General features: G+C 35.8%; 1 protein-coding gene across 1 annotated transcript in view; it reads left to right on the forward strand.

Moving 5' to 3' along the window:
- The window catches only part of LOC140757034 (uncharacterized), a 91789-nt gene extending 77107 nt beyond the window's left edge, over positions 1 to 14682 (forward strand). The window contains exons 11-13 of the mRNA XM_073092586.1: positions 11564 to 11727; positions 12483 to 12561; positions 13195 to 14682. Of these exons, the coding sequence (XP_072948687.1) occupies positions 11564 to 11727; positions 12483 to 12561; positions 13195 to 14132 (1181 nt within the window). The 3' untranslated portion in view covers positions 14133 to 14682. The remainder of the gene's footprint in view (positions 1 to 11563; positions 11728 to 12482; positions 12562 to 13194) is intronic.
- Positions 14683 to 16119: the final 1437 nt, after the last annotated feature.

A 16119-nucleotide genomic window follows, 5' to 3' on the forward strand; every position in this document is an offset into this window, starting at 1 on the left:
GTAGGAATCTAACCCTATCTGGAGTTGATTACAAATGTCCATGGGCGGCAGTAGCCACTTACCATCAGGTGGACTGCATGCTCGTCTGCCACTCCTATATTATACATTATTTAATTGTTGGTATTGATTATTCAAAACGGGCTTGTACAGAAATTGTCAAAAGTCGATATCTAGTAAGCAAGACACTGGATAGATCGGTTATCAATAACCAGCATTAGCACCTTACGTCGTTAGGTAACACACATAATTAAGCAGTCACCAGACATTATTAGCGTCCTAACGAAAGTTTATATTTATTGCCATGAGCATCGGTGTCAAGTTTCGCGTCTGGTAACATTTTACGATATAAATACCTACTTATATATTGTATATTGAAATGGGTGCATAAATCAATTAATTAACTACATCTTGTTAAATCTAATTATGATAAAGGTTGAAGGTGGTAGAAACCTTTGTGGAGCGATTCCGGCGGCACCACCGTCACACCTGTTTCTGTTATAACAGTAGGGTAGCGCTGCTGTGTTCTGGTTTGAAGTGTGGTAAGGGAGACATACTTTTCCGAGGCGATCCAACATAGACCTCAGGGATAGTAGTGGCCGATCTCAGGTAGCACTTTTATCCTATCTGGAGTTGATTACAGATGTCTATACGGCAGTTGCCACTTGCCATCAGGAGGACTGCATGCTCGTTTGCAACCAGCAAATTGTTATAAAAAAATGGGTGGGCACTCATTCGTGTTTTTGTCAATAATCCATATTCTACAAGCATAGTGCAGTGTGCTCGATCTGATTCATTTAAATATATGAAGATCGTGCCCAGCAGTGGGACAGTAATAAAAAAAATTGTCCTGTAATATTTTTAAAATCTGGTCACCCTATTAACCAATCATGTCATCTACTGGTGACATCAGGTTTTTATATTATATTCGCTATAAAGTGGCTTAAAAAATTTTGGCCTAACACAAAAACAATTTTCTATTATTATAGTGCAGAGCTCGCGCATAACTGCTAGTCCGCTCTGAAGTTGTTGCGAGCAGGTGTAGTCATACAATTTACGATAGCGACGCGATTCATTTCTATATTCAGAGCGGACTAGCAGTTTTACGCGGACTATACATAATTATAAAGTGGCGTGGCGGTGGTGCCGCCGGAGTCGAACCACGAAAGATTTTAATAAAATTTGCAAAGACAATATTTTTGTAGGAAATTCGCAATTGCCCAGCGCGGTGGACTATGGCCTAAACTTATTTCACCCTGAGAGTTGATCTAAGCCCAGCAGTGGTAAAGTAATAGATTGGCGACGATCGATTTATTTCTCATCTAAATTTTATAAAGAACTCCTGTACGAAATTCCATTCTTCTAAATTCACCGAAATATGTTAACTTATGTTAGTTTTTATATAATGTAGGGGTAGCAGACGAGCATGCAGTCCACCGAATTGGCTACTGCCGCCCATTAACATCTGTAATCAACCCAAGATTAGATTCGTACAGATGCGCCGCTACCCTAACTAAGCTGGAAAACCTCCGAAAAGTATGTCTCACTTACCACACTTCAAACCAGAAGAAGCAGCGCTACACTGCTGTTATAACAGAAATAGGTGTGACGGTGGTGCCGCCGGATTCGAACATCTTCATAAGTTTAATTAATCAAAGTTTAATTATACATTTCTGAACTGTGCTTCTTCGAAAGTTTTGCCTAGGAATTGATTCCCGGACCTCCAATAATAGAACCTTGAATTAAAAATAAACTTGAGTCATCTATAACCTTGTAAGGTCATTTCTCTGCACAAAATCAAAATGTCAACACATTGAAATAACACTAATATTTAAGACATTAGTGAGAGCTTTTAAATATTTGTCAATAATTTATCTTTTAACGAGTTTTTTAATCTGTTTAATGTCTAATCTATTTCGTTTTATTGAAATATAACCATCGATTTATAATCTATATTTTAAAAGGCAGAGACAAAATAAATTGCCGCCTTTTTGCTTGACAACCGACCAAAGTATCTTTTTTTATAATATCGGAGTAGCAGCCAAGCATGCAGTCCTGATGGTAAGGGACTATTGCCGTATGGACATCTGTAATCAACCCCAGATAAGATAAGATTCCTACCTACCCCTACCCCTGAGGACTAAGCTGGAACACCTCGGAAAAATATGTCTCTTACCACACCCTTCAAACCGGAACACAGCAGCGCCTAACACTGCTGTTATTAGGTAGAAATCGGTGTGGCGGTGGTGCCGCCGGAGTCGAACCACAAAGTGTTCTACCACCTTCTATGTCTCCCTTACCACACCGAATCGGTTTACAAAACCTTACATAGATTAATTATTAATATCAGACATTTGCAAATCTACGATATCGTTTGACATCGACCACTGATCTTCATTTAATATATTGTCTGTTGTTGCCTTGAAAACGTCAAATTTAAACAATGATAAAATTATTATAATCTATGGACTTATTTTTTATTTTTTTTATTCTTTCAAAGTTGCAACGTTTTGCATTTACATTATTTATATTTTAATGTATAAATAAAATATTATGCGTACTATAAATATATAAACATTTCTGTTTATCTATAGGTACGTACTTTTATTGTTGAAAATTAATAATAAATATATTTTCTTTATAATTTCGGTGAAAAACAAATTTCTGGAATAGATTTAAGTAGTAGAACCTTTGTTTGACTCCGGCGGCACCACCGCCACACCTATTTCTGTTATAACAGCAGTGTAGCGCTGCTGTGTTCTGGTTTGAAGTGTGGCAAGAGAGACATACTTTTCCGAGGCGTTCCGCTTAGTCCTCAGGGGTAGCGGCGCATCTGTGGCCGACCTTAGGTAGGAACATAATCTCATCTAGAGTTGATAACAGATGTCCATGGGCGGCAGTAGCCACTTAGCAACAGGTCGACTGCGATGACATACCGTCAAATGGTCTACATGCATTTCAAAAGTAAGATAAAAAATCACGAATTAGATAAATGGAAGTAGCAAATGACCATGCAGTCCATCTGATGATAAATCAGGATTATTGTCAATAATATCAGGTGACTGCAAACTTAGCCTTCAAGTTAAAAATATGTTAAGTAAATCCACAAAAACACAATTTTAATTTCATTGCATTTTATCAATACAATAATATTATCATTAATAAAAATTGATAACTTTAAATCACCTTGATGACGCATTATTTTAATTAAAAAATGTAAATATTAAATTAATTTTAAACAACAATCAGACAGGTGTAACATCTGTTAAGTCCTTAGAATATATTATATTTAATATATATAAAAATAAATGTTTGTTTGTATGTCCTTTATAGAATCGTAAATACATTTGATCATGTGATGATCTTTAGCAAAGTTGGTGTGCATGAGCCCACGAAGGTTTCTAAGTCGGGGCGACCAATTTTCGACAGATGGGGCCACTGTCCAATGAAGGTATAGTCTTCGCCAAACTAATAGTCCGCTCTGAAGTTGGTGCGAGCAGGTGTAGTCATACAATTTACGATGGCGACGCGATTCATTTCTATATTCAGAGCGGACTAGCACTTTTACGCGGACTATACAAATTTTCAGTTATATGTATGTAATTTTTTTTTAACGCGGGCGAAGCCGCGCGCTCTACTTATATTTAATATAATCAATAATGGTTCATAGATAATAAATAATATTTATTTTATTCATTAAAAGCTTCCGAGAAAAACTGTTTTACATATATCAATAAAATTTATAATATATTTTTAGAAGGCACGTTAAAATACTTATATATCTGCCTAATAACAGCAGTGTTAGACGCTGTGTTCCGGTTTGAAGGGTGTGATGGAGACATAGTCCAAGGCGTTCCAACTTAGTCCTCAGGGGTAGCAAACAAACGTATCTATATGTCGACGTGAGGTAGGGCTAACCTTACCTGGAGTTGATTACTGATGTATGGACGCAATTACCACTTACTTACCCATATTTTTTTATTATAATATAGAAGTAGCAGACGAGCATGCAGTCCATTGGATGGTAAGTGGCTACTGCCCATGGACATCTGTAATCGACAGGTCGGCCACAGATGCGCTGCTACCCCTCAGGAATAAGCTGGAACGCCTCACAAAAGCATGCCTCCCTTATCACACCCTTCAAATCAGAACATTGCAGTGCTGTTATGAGGCAGCAATGGTGTGGCGGTGGTGCCGACGGAGTCGAACTACAGAGGGTTTTATCACCTTCGTGTATTAAAATACCCATATGTTAATCCGTCAAGCCGTTTGGGCTCAATGCCAAAGAATGAGACATACGTATTACATTACCCTCCGCAGTCAGAAATCAAACCAAAGTAAGAAAAACTTAAACAAAGTATAGTCGCAAAAACTATAAACAATATATTCTCATGCTTATAGTTTCAAGGTGGTCTTCTAATATCCTTGTTTGTAACCAAGTAGATATTAGTGATGGCGATTCCTTTCGAAAAAGATCGATTCTTGAATCGATGTGTAAAAAATCGATTCGCAAAAAAATCGAGGCATAATTATACGATTTTCAAACTCGATTTTCGATCTATTCAGGGGCGAAGTTAGCGAAAAAATGTCGTAAGGACCAACAATCGCTTTACGTATCCGTCAGCAAAAAATATCTATAACACATTTGTTAATGTTCAATTCGAAAAAATCGAATTCCGATTTTCTAGAATTCATCCTAGAAATATCGATTCACTGAATCGATCCAGTACTAGATAACGATTTATGGTCAAAAAATTGATTCTTCGATTAATCGATCTCAGATCTCCATCGCTATAAGCAATACGCGACACCTAATTTTATCAAAAGCAAGCTACTCTTAGTATGAGTTTTTACGTTTTGTTTTACGTTGTTTGTTTGTATTTAGTTCACTTGTTTTCGTATGATGCGATTTCACACACAGACAAAAAGACAGACCAACATTTTTTTTTTTTTATAATATGAGAGTAGCAGACGAGCATGCAGTCCACCTGATGGTAAGTGGCTACTGTCGCCCATGGACATCTGTAATCAACCCCAGATAGGATTAGATATTCCTACCTGAGGTCGGTCACAGATGCGCCGCTACCCCTGAGGACTAAGCTGGAACGCCTCGGAAAAGTCTATCTCCCTTACCACACCCTTCAAACCGGAACACAGCAGCGCCTAACACTGCTGTTATTAGGTAGAAATAGGTATGGCGGTGGTGCCGCCGGAGTCGAACCACAAAGGGTTCTACCACCTTCAAAACCAAAATTATAAATATGATTGAAATTGCTATTATTACTTACCTATTATCAGTTCTGCTAACTAATTTTGCAATATATTTGATGTTAACGAAGCTTATATTCTTATTATATGTATAGGTAGGACTCTTATTCTGTCTGGGATTGATTATTTACAGATGTATACGTCAGTAGCCACTTACCAGCAGGTAGACTACATCGTTTTTTACTCATCTTTATATATATATTTCTTATGTGCGTGTGTATGTCACTGAACTCCTCCTAAACGACTGGACTGATTTGATGAAATTTGTTGTGTGTGTTCAAGGGGACTTGAGAATGGTTTAGATTCACAATTTAGTCCGTGGGAAAAGGTTTTTTTTAATTAATTTTTAATTCGTAAATAGTTGTTGATTTTGGAATGTTTCACATTGGATTCGACAGACTTCGCTACCATCGCAGTTTCAAATATTCTATTTGTTTTTCAAACCCGTAAGTGATAAGGGTTGTACACCCTTATTTTTTTTTTAATTATATGTCAACACAACGTTTGCCGGGTCAGCTAGTATACTATAAGAATACGATATTAATATTCTTAAATCAATATTATCTTATTAAAAATCCGATTTAATCTTAGAAGCCTATTCATAAAAAATATTCAAAGTAGTTTTTTTGTAATTTTAATGTAAGTACATATACTACCAGTGTTAAGTAAACTATTTTTTATTCATTTACAGTACAAATGAATAATTATTTAAGTGTTCTGCTTAACACTTCCTTTCAAGGTTATAAGTTGCCATTTATCATTATGACGAGATGTTTGAAGATGTTTGAAGGTGGTAGAACCCTTAGTGGTTCGACTCCGGCGGCACCACCGCCACACCTATTTCTACCTAATAACAGCAGTGTTAGGCGCTGCTGTGTTCCGTTTTGAAGGGTGTGGTAAGGGAGACAGACTTTTCCGAATCGTTCCAGCTTAGTCCTCAGGGGTAGCGGCGCATCTGTGGCCGACCTCAGGTAGGAATATCTAATCCTATCTAGTACTCCTATATTATAAAAATAAAAAAATAAAAAATGACGAGATGTGCCCCGCGGTGTCACTCGTTTAAAAGTATAAATATAGGTTTTAATCCTTAAAAAAAACATAGTCTAGAATACTCCTTACAACATTTGTTAACTACCAGAGGAAGTTCCGTCAAAATAGGTCTAGTCGTTTAAAATAACCCAGAACAAACAGATAGACAACCTTAGTTTGACCTCACTTACGTTGCTACCTAAGGACTGAGCTGGAACGCCTCGCCTAAGTATGTCTCCCTTACCACACTTCAAAGCAGAACACAGCAGCGCTTAACACTGCTGTTGTTAGGCAGAAATAACCTTTTATCATCATAATTCATTATTATTTAAGTGGCAAAGTTTTATATTAAAACTAGCTAATCTGGCAAACGTCGTGTTGCCATATAAATAAAAAAATGTTAAGGGTGAACAGCCCTTATCACTTAGGGGTATGAAAAAAAGATAGTAGCCGATTCTCAGACCTACTGAATATGCATATAAAATTTGGTGAAAATCGGTAAAGCCGTTTCGGAGGAGTACGGTAACTAACATTATGACACGAGAATTTTATATATAAGATAAACTAAGTTTTATCTTTCCAAACTCGCGTAATTATCAAGAATATTAAACTAAAGTTGTCAGAAACCACAATAAACCTCAAACCATTCATTTATATTCAAAACTTCGAGATGTGACAATATATTTACATTTTTTCGCCGACGCTACGTCGAAAACCGGTGTGACATCTTGACCGGTTTCATGTCACTGTGCAGTGGTATAATGTGCCATTTTAAAACTGACTAACTTGTCCATAAATATTGCAAATCATCGACAGCGATCAGTGTAAAAATTAACAATAATTTTACAGAAATATTTCTAATTTTTATTTCTAAGTTATTGAATAATTTAGTAATAAAATTTTGTTATAAAAAAGAATATTTCTAATTTTCTCATTAACAATTTTATTGACAATTCAGTATTCGACGTTTGTAAACAAAATTAATTTCAATACTCATTTTTTTAATAAATTTAATTCAATGCAAAAATGAAAGAACTTCTTTTGCATAATATTGCATAGGTAATAGGTTTTTTTTTTTTAATTTTACAGATCGAAAGAACTAGGAAACAAGTTAATAAAGACAAAATTGACTTTACAAACATATTATAGATTACACTGTCAGTGGAAAATATCTATTATTTATGCATAGATTAGTAAAGATACTTCACCGCCTTGAAATTGAATGAAGCCACAAACGGCTTATTTTAGTAAGTTCTTTTTTTGAATTCTTGACAAATAAAAACATTTTTGGAGAACATTTACGAATAAATAGCCAATACTGCGTAATTTACGTAATAAATAAATAATTATTTCAAATATTTTAGGGACATTTTAGCACGGAGACGTGGCAAAACTTTTTTACGCAACTATTTCAGTTCTCAAAACTGGGTACATTTTCTTGTTAGGAGTGAGTAATATTTACTAATCTATGTATTTATGAATAAAAATCAAAAACCTTGCCTTGATATATATATAGAATAGCGTAGAATATCAACTTTTGGAATTAATTTTTTTATTAATCCTACATGTATAATTGTAGGTATAGGTAGGTATTGTAGGTAGGTAATATTTTAGGTAAAAGTGAAAAGGCGTTGTGCAATTTTTGTGATGGATAAAAAATCTGGTCACGTGTCATGATCGAAAATTCGTAACACGGCAAAATATACTGCAAAAGTCAAGATGTCATCCGGTGTCAGCATAGACAAAATATGTCAATAGGTGTCAGTTTCATTTTCTATTTTTTATTTATTATATTTTATTATTCAGGTTATGTTTCGAAAGTATTCAGCCGGCACTCCCGGAGTGCAACCCGTTGATTTTTATTTTTTAATAACAAACCTATTTTATGTAAGTGTATTTTTAATCAAATTATATTAAACGATTATGTTTCTGTCTTATATTCTTCTTCTTCTTGCGGTGCCTCTCCAACTAGTGAAGGTCGGCTATCAGCTGTCTATATCCCTCACGGTTTTTTGAGAGGCGAAATAGTTCAGCTGCGCTTGCTATCCCCGTCCACTCTCGAATGTTCCGCAGCCAAGATTTTTTTCTTCTCCCTACTCGCCTTTTCCCTGCGACTTTGCCCATTATAATGAGCTGGAGAATTTCATAACGTGGATGCCGTAGAATGTGACCCAAATGTCTTATACTAAAGTCTTTAAATTAGACGTTTTACAAAACAACCTAATCTAGAACCGTCCTACGACATTTATATGTACTCGTATATGTAAATATGTTATCAGCGTCTCTGGTTACGCAAACTTACCGTGGTAACTTATGACTGGTTTTATCTGAAATAACTTACCCCTTGTTTTAACCGCTTAGCTATGTATAGTCCGCAAACTGCTAGTCCGCTCTGAAGTTGTTGCGAGCAGGTGTAGTACAATTTGCTATGGCGACGCGATTCATTTCTATATTCAGAGCGGACTAGCAGTTTTACGCGGGCTATAATATTGTATTTTTATAATATAGGATTAGCAGACGAGTATGCGGTCCATGATGGTAAGTGGCTACTGCTGCCCATGGATATCTGTGGAACCCCAGATAAAATTAGATTCCTACCTGAGGTCGGCCATAGATGCGCAGATACCAATGAGAACTAAGCCGGAATGCCTCGGAAAAGTATGTCTCCCTTATCACACCCTTCAAACTAGAACATAGCAGCGATTAACACTGCTGTCATTTGGCAGAAATAAATGTAGTGGTGGTGCCGGAGTCGAACCACAGATGGTAATACCACCTTCAAAATACTGCTATTATGAATAAATTAGGAAGTAAGAAAGGTTTCTGGCGGTAGTGCCTGTGGAGTGGTAGGGCTGTGGTACTTTGTGGTCAACCACTGGTAGGAATCCAATCCTACCTAGGGTACGACAGGTGTCCATGGGCGGCAGTAGCCACTTACCATCAGGTGGACTACATACTCCTATAATACTTCTACATTATATAAAAAAACCAGCTAAACCGCACAAAGCCGTGGTTTCGTATTCGTATGATTCTCTCCATAATCAATAATCAATCTATCCAAAGTTTTGACGACCAATAAATGACGATTGACAATTTCTTCAAACTAAACATTGTCACATTCCAATCCTTGGTAGGTAAAGATTGAATAGATTTAATATTAATAATGGACGTTCCAACAAAAACATATTATCTTGAATCAATCGTTTCGTTAATTACGCAAATAAATGAATAATTCAAACATTTACAATGACACGTCCTCACGCGAACCACAGAAACATTTGGTTGAAATCGATTCTTCGGTTACGTTAGACATCTTTTTTACTGACCTCGTGTGTGAGTTTACACCGTAATGTAATTTTTTACTTATTTTATCGTAGTCAATTGATATTAGGCCTTGTTAAAGAAAAAAAAATATTGAATTAAAATAAATCATAGAAAAAAAGCAATAATTGTAACGTTGCAATGCAGTAATAGCCTAGTGGTTAAGAAACTTGGCCTCTCGAGGGGTCCGAGGTTCAAAACCCAGGCACGCACCTCTGATTTTTAAAAATTATGTGCGTATTAGCAATTAATTATCACTTGCTTAAACATCATAAGGAAACCTGCATACCTGAGAGATTTATAAAAAACATCTCAAAGGTATGTGAAGTCTACCAATACGCACTTGGCCAGTGCGGTGGACTATGGCCTAATCCTTCTCATTCTGAGAGGAGACCCGTGCCTAGCACCTCCCTGATCAAGTGCGAATTGGTAGACTTGACATAATCTTGTTTTTTTTTTAAGATTTCTTAAGTATGCAGGTTTTCTCACGATGTCTTCCTTCACCGTTTAAGCAAGTTATAATTAATTTGTAATGCGCACATAACTTTGAAACGTAGATCCATAATCAAATATATCCAAAAAATTCGGTAAAAATACTCAAGCCTTTGTTTCAAATCGGTGTAAGCATCGGCTTATCACGAATTCATGACCTTGCGGAGTTTCGGAGTTTCATATTTGTTAACAAACACACGTCAATTGGCCTCAGGAATTCGCGCCAGCGGACAAGATGGCCGACGTAATGGTGTAAGATTTTTGACAGCAATGATTCATCGTTATTAGCGCCAAACTGAGATATTTTTGTAAAATACACTAGCTGGCAATGAGATTAAGATTTTACGGTTTGTATTACGTGTATATTTTTATAATTAACATAATGATGGTGTTAGTAATTTAAGATAAAACTATGACTTTTATTTATAAAATATATCGTTGATTTTATCCACAAGAATATAAAATGTACACAGATAATTATATGGATTGCATTGACAAATATCTATTTAATATAAACAACTAAATCAATTTTGACCGGATTTTTACACGATGGTATAGTCCGCGTAAAACTGCTAGGCCGCTCTGAATATAAAAATGAATCGCGCCATAGTAAATTGTATGATTACCTGCTCGCAACAACTTCAGAGCGGACTTGCAATTTTGGCGCAAACTATACCGTATATTTTGTCCCCAAAACGTTTAGGATTTTTGTAAAAAATAAGAATTAAAAAAATTATAAAAATAGCCGCCAATCCGCTAGTCTTTTGAACTAAATATTAATAAATTTAATTATCGCATATGAATCCCGCAAAAGAGGTCACTAAACATCTTAAGAGGTCACTAGTGAAGGGAAAAGGGAATGGAAAGGTTATTCGACGATCTTTTGAACTTGTCATTGAACGTTATATAAAATTATCCATTCGCATTATCACTGAATGGGAGCATTTTATTTCGATATCAAGGATTCTTGAAGATAATTACGATAATTGATTTTATAGTAATTTCTTTTAAATAATAAAGGTGATAAACCCCTTCTACTTCGAAGGCACCACATCATATCTAATCTTCTACAATATCAACTGTGTCAATCGCCAAATTCGTTTTAAAAATTTTAAAAGCATGGTAAGGGAGACACTTTATGAAGCGTTCCAAGTTAGTCCTCAGTAGTAGGAACGCACCTTTGGTCAAACGCAAGTACTCCAATCCTACTCAGGGTTGATTATCATCGCATTAGTCACTTCTCCAATAAAAAGCATATGAGCACCAAATATCAAATCATTTGGTCAAATCTGATTTGATTTGATTCAGGAAACGAAGCCGAAACGCTAAGCAATTCAAAATACCAAATCAATAATTCTAGAGGGAATCGAATCCAGAACCCTCTGCTCATCAGACCGTTGACCACGCTAAGCAATTCCTCAACTTCCATAATAATTCTTGATATATTTCTTTTCAGCTCATCTGCTTGGCAGCATCATGCACAGCATTAACGTCTCCCTGATCAACCCTGGAGAGTGCCAGTCCAAACTGAGCCAGGACTACCCTCATCTTCTGGAGCAGTATGATGAAGACAGCTGCGCCTGCGGCCAGCCTACCAACCCGCTCAATAATATTTGCAGAGTAAGTACTATTGAAATTATAATTTTGACCCCTCTACTTTTGATGTTACGATAAGCATATACAGCAGCATTATACAGCATGCTAAGATAGCACCGCGATTCTGAATCACGCCATCGAAGTTTTCTCAATATCTTGTATATACAAGCTCTAAACTGAGACTGTCGAAACACGACCGCTTCCCGGGCATGATCACCTAGCCCGACGGGAGATCTCCATTTGTCAAACTAGAGAGTTAAGGTCTATTTTCGTCGTCAACTATTACTCTCCTGCTGAGCACAGATCCTCTTAAAGTGATAGGCATTTAGGCCCGTAGTCTACTGCGCTTGTTAAGTTTTTATTGTTTAGCCTAATGGTAAACGAACTACCAGATGGAAAGTAGTCACCGTCGCCTATGGACATGTGCAACACCAAAGGAGACGCCAATGCATCGTCGGCTTTGGATGAGAGCTCCTTTTGCACCTATTTTGAAGAGCCTTTTTAGCGCTCCGGAACCTCAGAAGTGCGGATTTATAAAGTTCACATACCTTTGAAAACTTTTTTAAAGATCTCACAGGTACGCAGCTTTTCTCACGATGTTTTACTTCATCTTTAAAGCCTGTGCTAATTTCTACTACGCACATAACATAGAAAAATCATAGGCATGTATGTATGTATATTATATGTACGAACTTCAGACCCTTCGACTTAGTAGAGTTTCAACCACTAGCCTGTAATCTCTTATAAATAAATTCTATATATATTTTTTCTGATTCTAGGTTGACATTGGAAGCGCTCTGGCCTGCACCACTGGCAATGGACAATATGTGATGCGAGGAGTCTACTCATGGGATTCAGGTAAATACACTAGATCTTATATATAAAATTCTCGTGTCACAATGTTACCAGTTACCTATCCTCAGGAGTGGCACTTGTGATCGGTTATTGGTGGAACCTGTTCTATATGGAGTTGGTTACATACCATCAGATGGAGAAGGTCGTTTGCCAATAAAATCTTACAAAAAGACATTAATATTTCTAGAAACGCTTGAATGTTTAATTGAGTGATACCAGAATACTATTTCCCTTAGATTGCAGATTTTATTTTCTCATTGAAAATATTATAAGACCCATCCAATAATCTTTTTTATCTAACTCTACCTTTACATACCTATATCCGCCAAATAACAACAGTGTTAAGCGCTTCGGTATTCTGGTTGGAAGGGTGTGGTAAGGGAGACATATTTACCGAGGCGTTCCAGCTTAGTCCTCAGGGGTAGCGGCGCATCTGTTGCCGATCGCGGGTAAGAATATGTAATCATATCTGGGGTTGATTACAGATGTCTACGGGCAGCAGTAGCCTACCATCAGGTGGACTGCATGCTCGTCTACCACTTATATATTCTAAAAAAACTCGAACCACATTGATTTCGCCATTACCTAACTTGGTTATTATTTTTCTTACCTAATCAAACATTTATTCTATTCCAGGCTGTCAAACAGGAAACCAGATCGCCGCATTCTACAAATTCGACCTCGAATGGTACGAATGGGCCATCGGTCTTATCGAAACTACTCGATTCACGATCAAGGGTACCAAGGTTATTACTACCAACCGTTACACAAGTCAGTTCAACGCTGGTCTTAAGGAAGGTGTGAAGGGCGTCAAAGGCTCTATATCATCAGGGCTCTCGTCAGGATCTCTGAGTGGCTCAAGAGTTACTGGTTCTTCCGTCACATCAGGAACATACTCCCAAGGAGCGACTATTACCGGCGGATCTGTTACTAAAGTTAGCGGAGTGAAGGGTGGAAAGGTTACAGGGTCTCTCACCGGCAGCGGAGTTGGTACCTTCGGTTCTAACGGACAAGGGTTTGATGTTAACGCGATTAAGGGCTTTGGAGAACAATTCGGCTTCGGACAAGGACAGAATCAGTTCTCTACAGGACAACTAAGCAAATTCTCAGGATCAACTTTTGACTCTGGATTAAACTATAATACCCAACTGAAAGCGCCAATCACGAACAGTTTCAGCGCGTCCTACACAGAGAAGAAAGTATTCCAAACCGAACCGAAAATCATAACGTACACAACAAAGCCAGAAATAGTCACGTACACGACAAAGCCAGAGGTATACACGTACACAACAAAGCCAGAGATCTTCACGTACACAACAAAACCTAAAATAGTGACGTACACTACCAAACCGAAAATAGTGACGTACACAACCAAACCACAGATCATAACGTACACAACGAAACCCAAAATTGTGACTTTTACAACTAAACCACAGATTATTACATACGAAACGTCTGGCAGCGGAACCAACCCTCAATACGTTGCTCCCGGGGTCACTTTCAACCCCTCCTTCGCTGACACAGTCGGAGCACACACACACAACGCGAAATGCAAGTGTGACGTTAAAAAGTAAAAATCGGTCATAATGGAGTTATAGTGCCATAAAATTCCCATTTCACATTTCGATGCAGTACAAAATTCTTCAGTTCCTATATCACCGGATTAAAAATGAACTGATGAAAATATCTTTCTATTTATAAATAAAAACCATCTGTAAATAGGTAGAATATTTAATTTTTTCTATAGATAGTATATTTTTTTCGTATCTATCTATTTTGTAATGGCTTTGACAATCAAATTCATACTGCCAAGTTTTATTTTAATCTATGTACTTATAACAGATAATAAATATTTATATTTATATTATCAAGTATTTTTGAGACGAGATTTGTCAAAAATTAGATTTTTGACCATATCGGACAGATGAAAACTAAGTATCACCCGAAATGGTCGACTCTCTAATACAATTGGTATAGAATTAAAAAGATAAGTTTATTTTTTATATAAAATTATACAAGTAAAAATAAGTATTCTGTCAATATCTTATATATTGATGTTATATGTAATTGTTTTAATTAGGATTAAATAATTGAAATAAATGGAAGTACTTTACAAATATAAAATGTATTTTATTTTTCCTTTATGCAATCATCATTTTATACAATACAATACAAGAATGCTTTATTGTACACCAACTAATACATGAAAAATATACATAAACATAATGAAAGGTACAACAGGCGGTCGTATCACTCAAAAGCGATCTCTTCCAGACAACCTTAGAGTTGTTGAAAGAAAACAATACAGAATTACAGATGCAAGAAATACAGGCAGGGGTGTACAAATGTAATACATACCGACTCGAAAATTATCTTTGAACATATCAGCAGCTAGTGTAGAAGGTGAAGAAAGTAAGGGATAGAAATAGTGGTAATACAGAGAATAGGAAAGAACGATAAAATAAATACAGAAAAAATTATAATAATGTTTTATATATACAGCAGGTTAACGCAGGTTTATAACTTGTTGGTAAGTGGCTACTGCCTGCCATGAACACATGTAATCAACCCCAGATAAGATTAGAATCCTACCCGAGGTCGGCCACAGATGCGTCACTACCCCTTAGAACTAAGCTGGAACGCCTCGGAAAAGTATGTCTCCTTCAAACCAAAACACAGCAGCGCTTAACATTGCTGTTATAACAGAAATAGATGTAGCGGTGGCGCCGCCGGAGTCGAACCACCGAGGATTCTACCACCTTCAAAATTTTCCAATGCTCTTTATAATTATAAATCATTATTTTTAAATATTCGTTCGTGATCTGATATTATAATTTACTTCAGATAAAAAATACTCAGGATAAACTGAAATAAAAACAAAATACATATTTTAAACAATATTTTATTAAATATATTTTCTTCACTAGACGCTAATACAAATATTCCTTGTTTTAAACATGAAGTAACATATAAATATCACAATAAAAAATAACTAAATACTTAAAAATTTAAACATAATTTGCATTTTAGAATAATCTGCATTGTTTTCGAAAGACACATTGATTAAAAAAATGTATTAAAAGTTTTGTAAGATTATTAAATTGTACATAAAAATGTGTTTTTCATCGGAACAAATTAAAAAATATATATATTTTTACTAAGGATGAGGATACATACGTTTTGCAAAATTACAAAAATTGAATTCTTTAATTTAAAAATTAAAAGTTATTAAATGATTTTTTTATTCAATGTACCTTTTTTATATTGTACAATGTCACAGAATTAAAATAAGACTCATAATTGGACTCAGAAACCTACAGAATTATTTTAAATAAATTTTAAAAATATTCGGCATTATTATAATTTTATTTATTACATATTTATGCATTAAATTTTATTGAGTACAATTTTTATATGCAACAAAAAATATTTTAATGCCAAATTTACTTTTCACAGATGTATTACGAGGATCGAAGAGCAATATTTTTTTACTAGAGCAAACAGTTATTTATTAAGGAAAATTTAAATAATTACCATAACAACAAAATAGTGTTAAAAATA

Source organism: Epargyreus clarus, unplaced genomic scaffold, assembly GCF_041222505.1.
Source record: "Epargyreus clarus isolate Ecla_fem2 unplaced genomic scaffold, WU_Ecla_fem_2.2 ptg000036l, whole genome shotgun sequence".
NCBI classification, from domain to species: domain Eukaryota; kingdom Metazoa; phylum Arthropoda; class Insecta; order Lepidoptera; family Hesperiidae; genus Epargyreus; species Epargyreus clarus.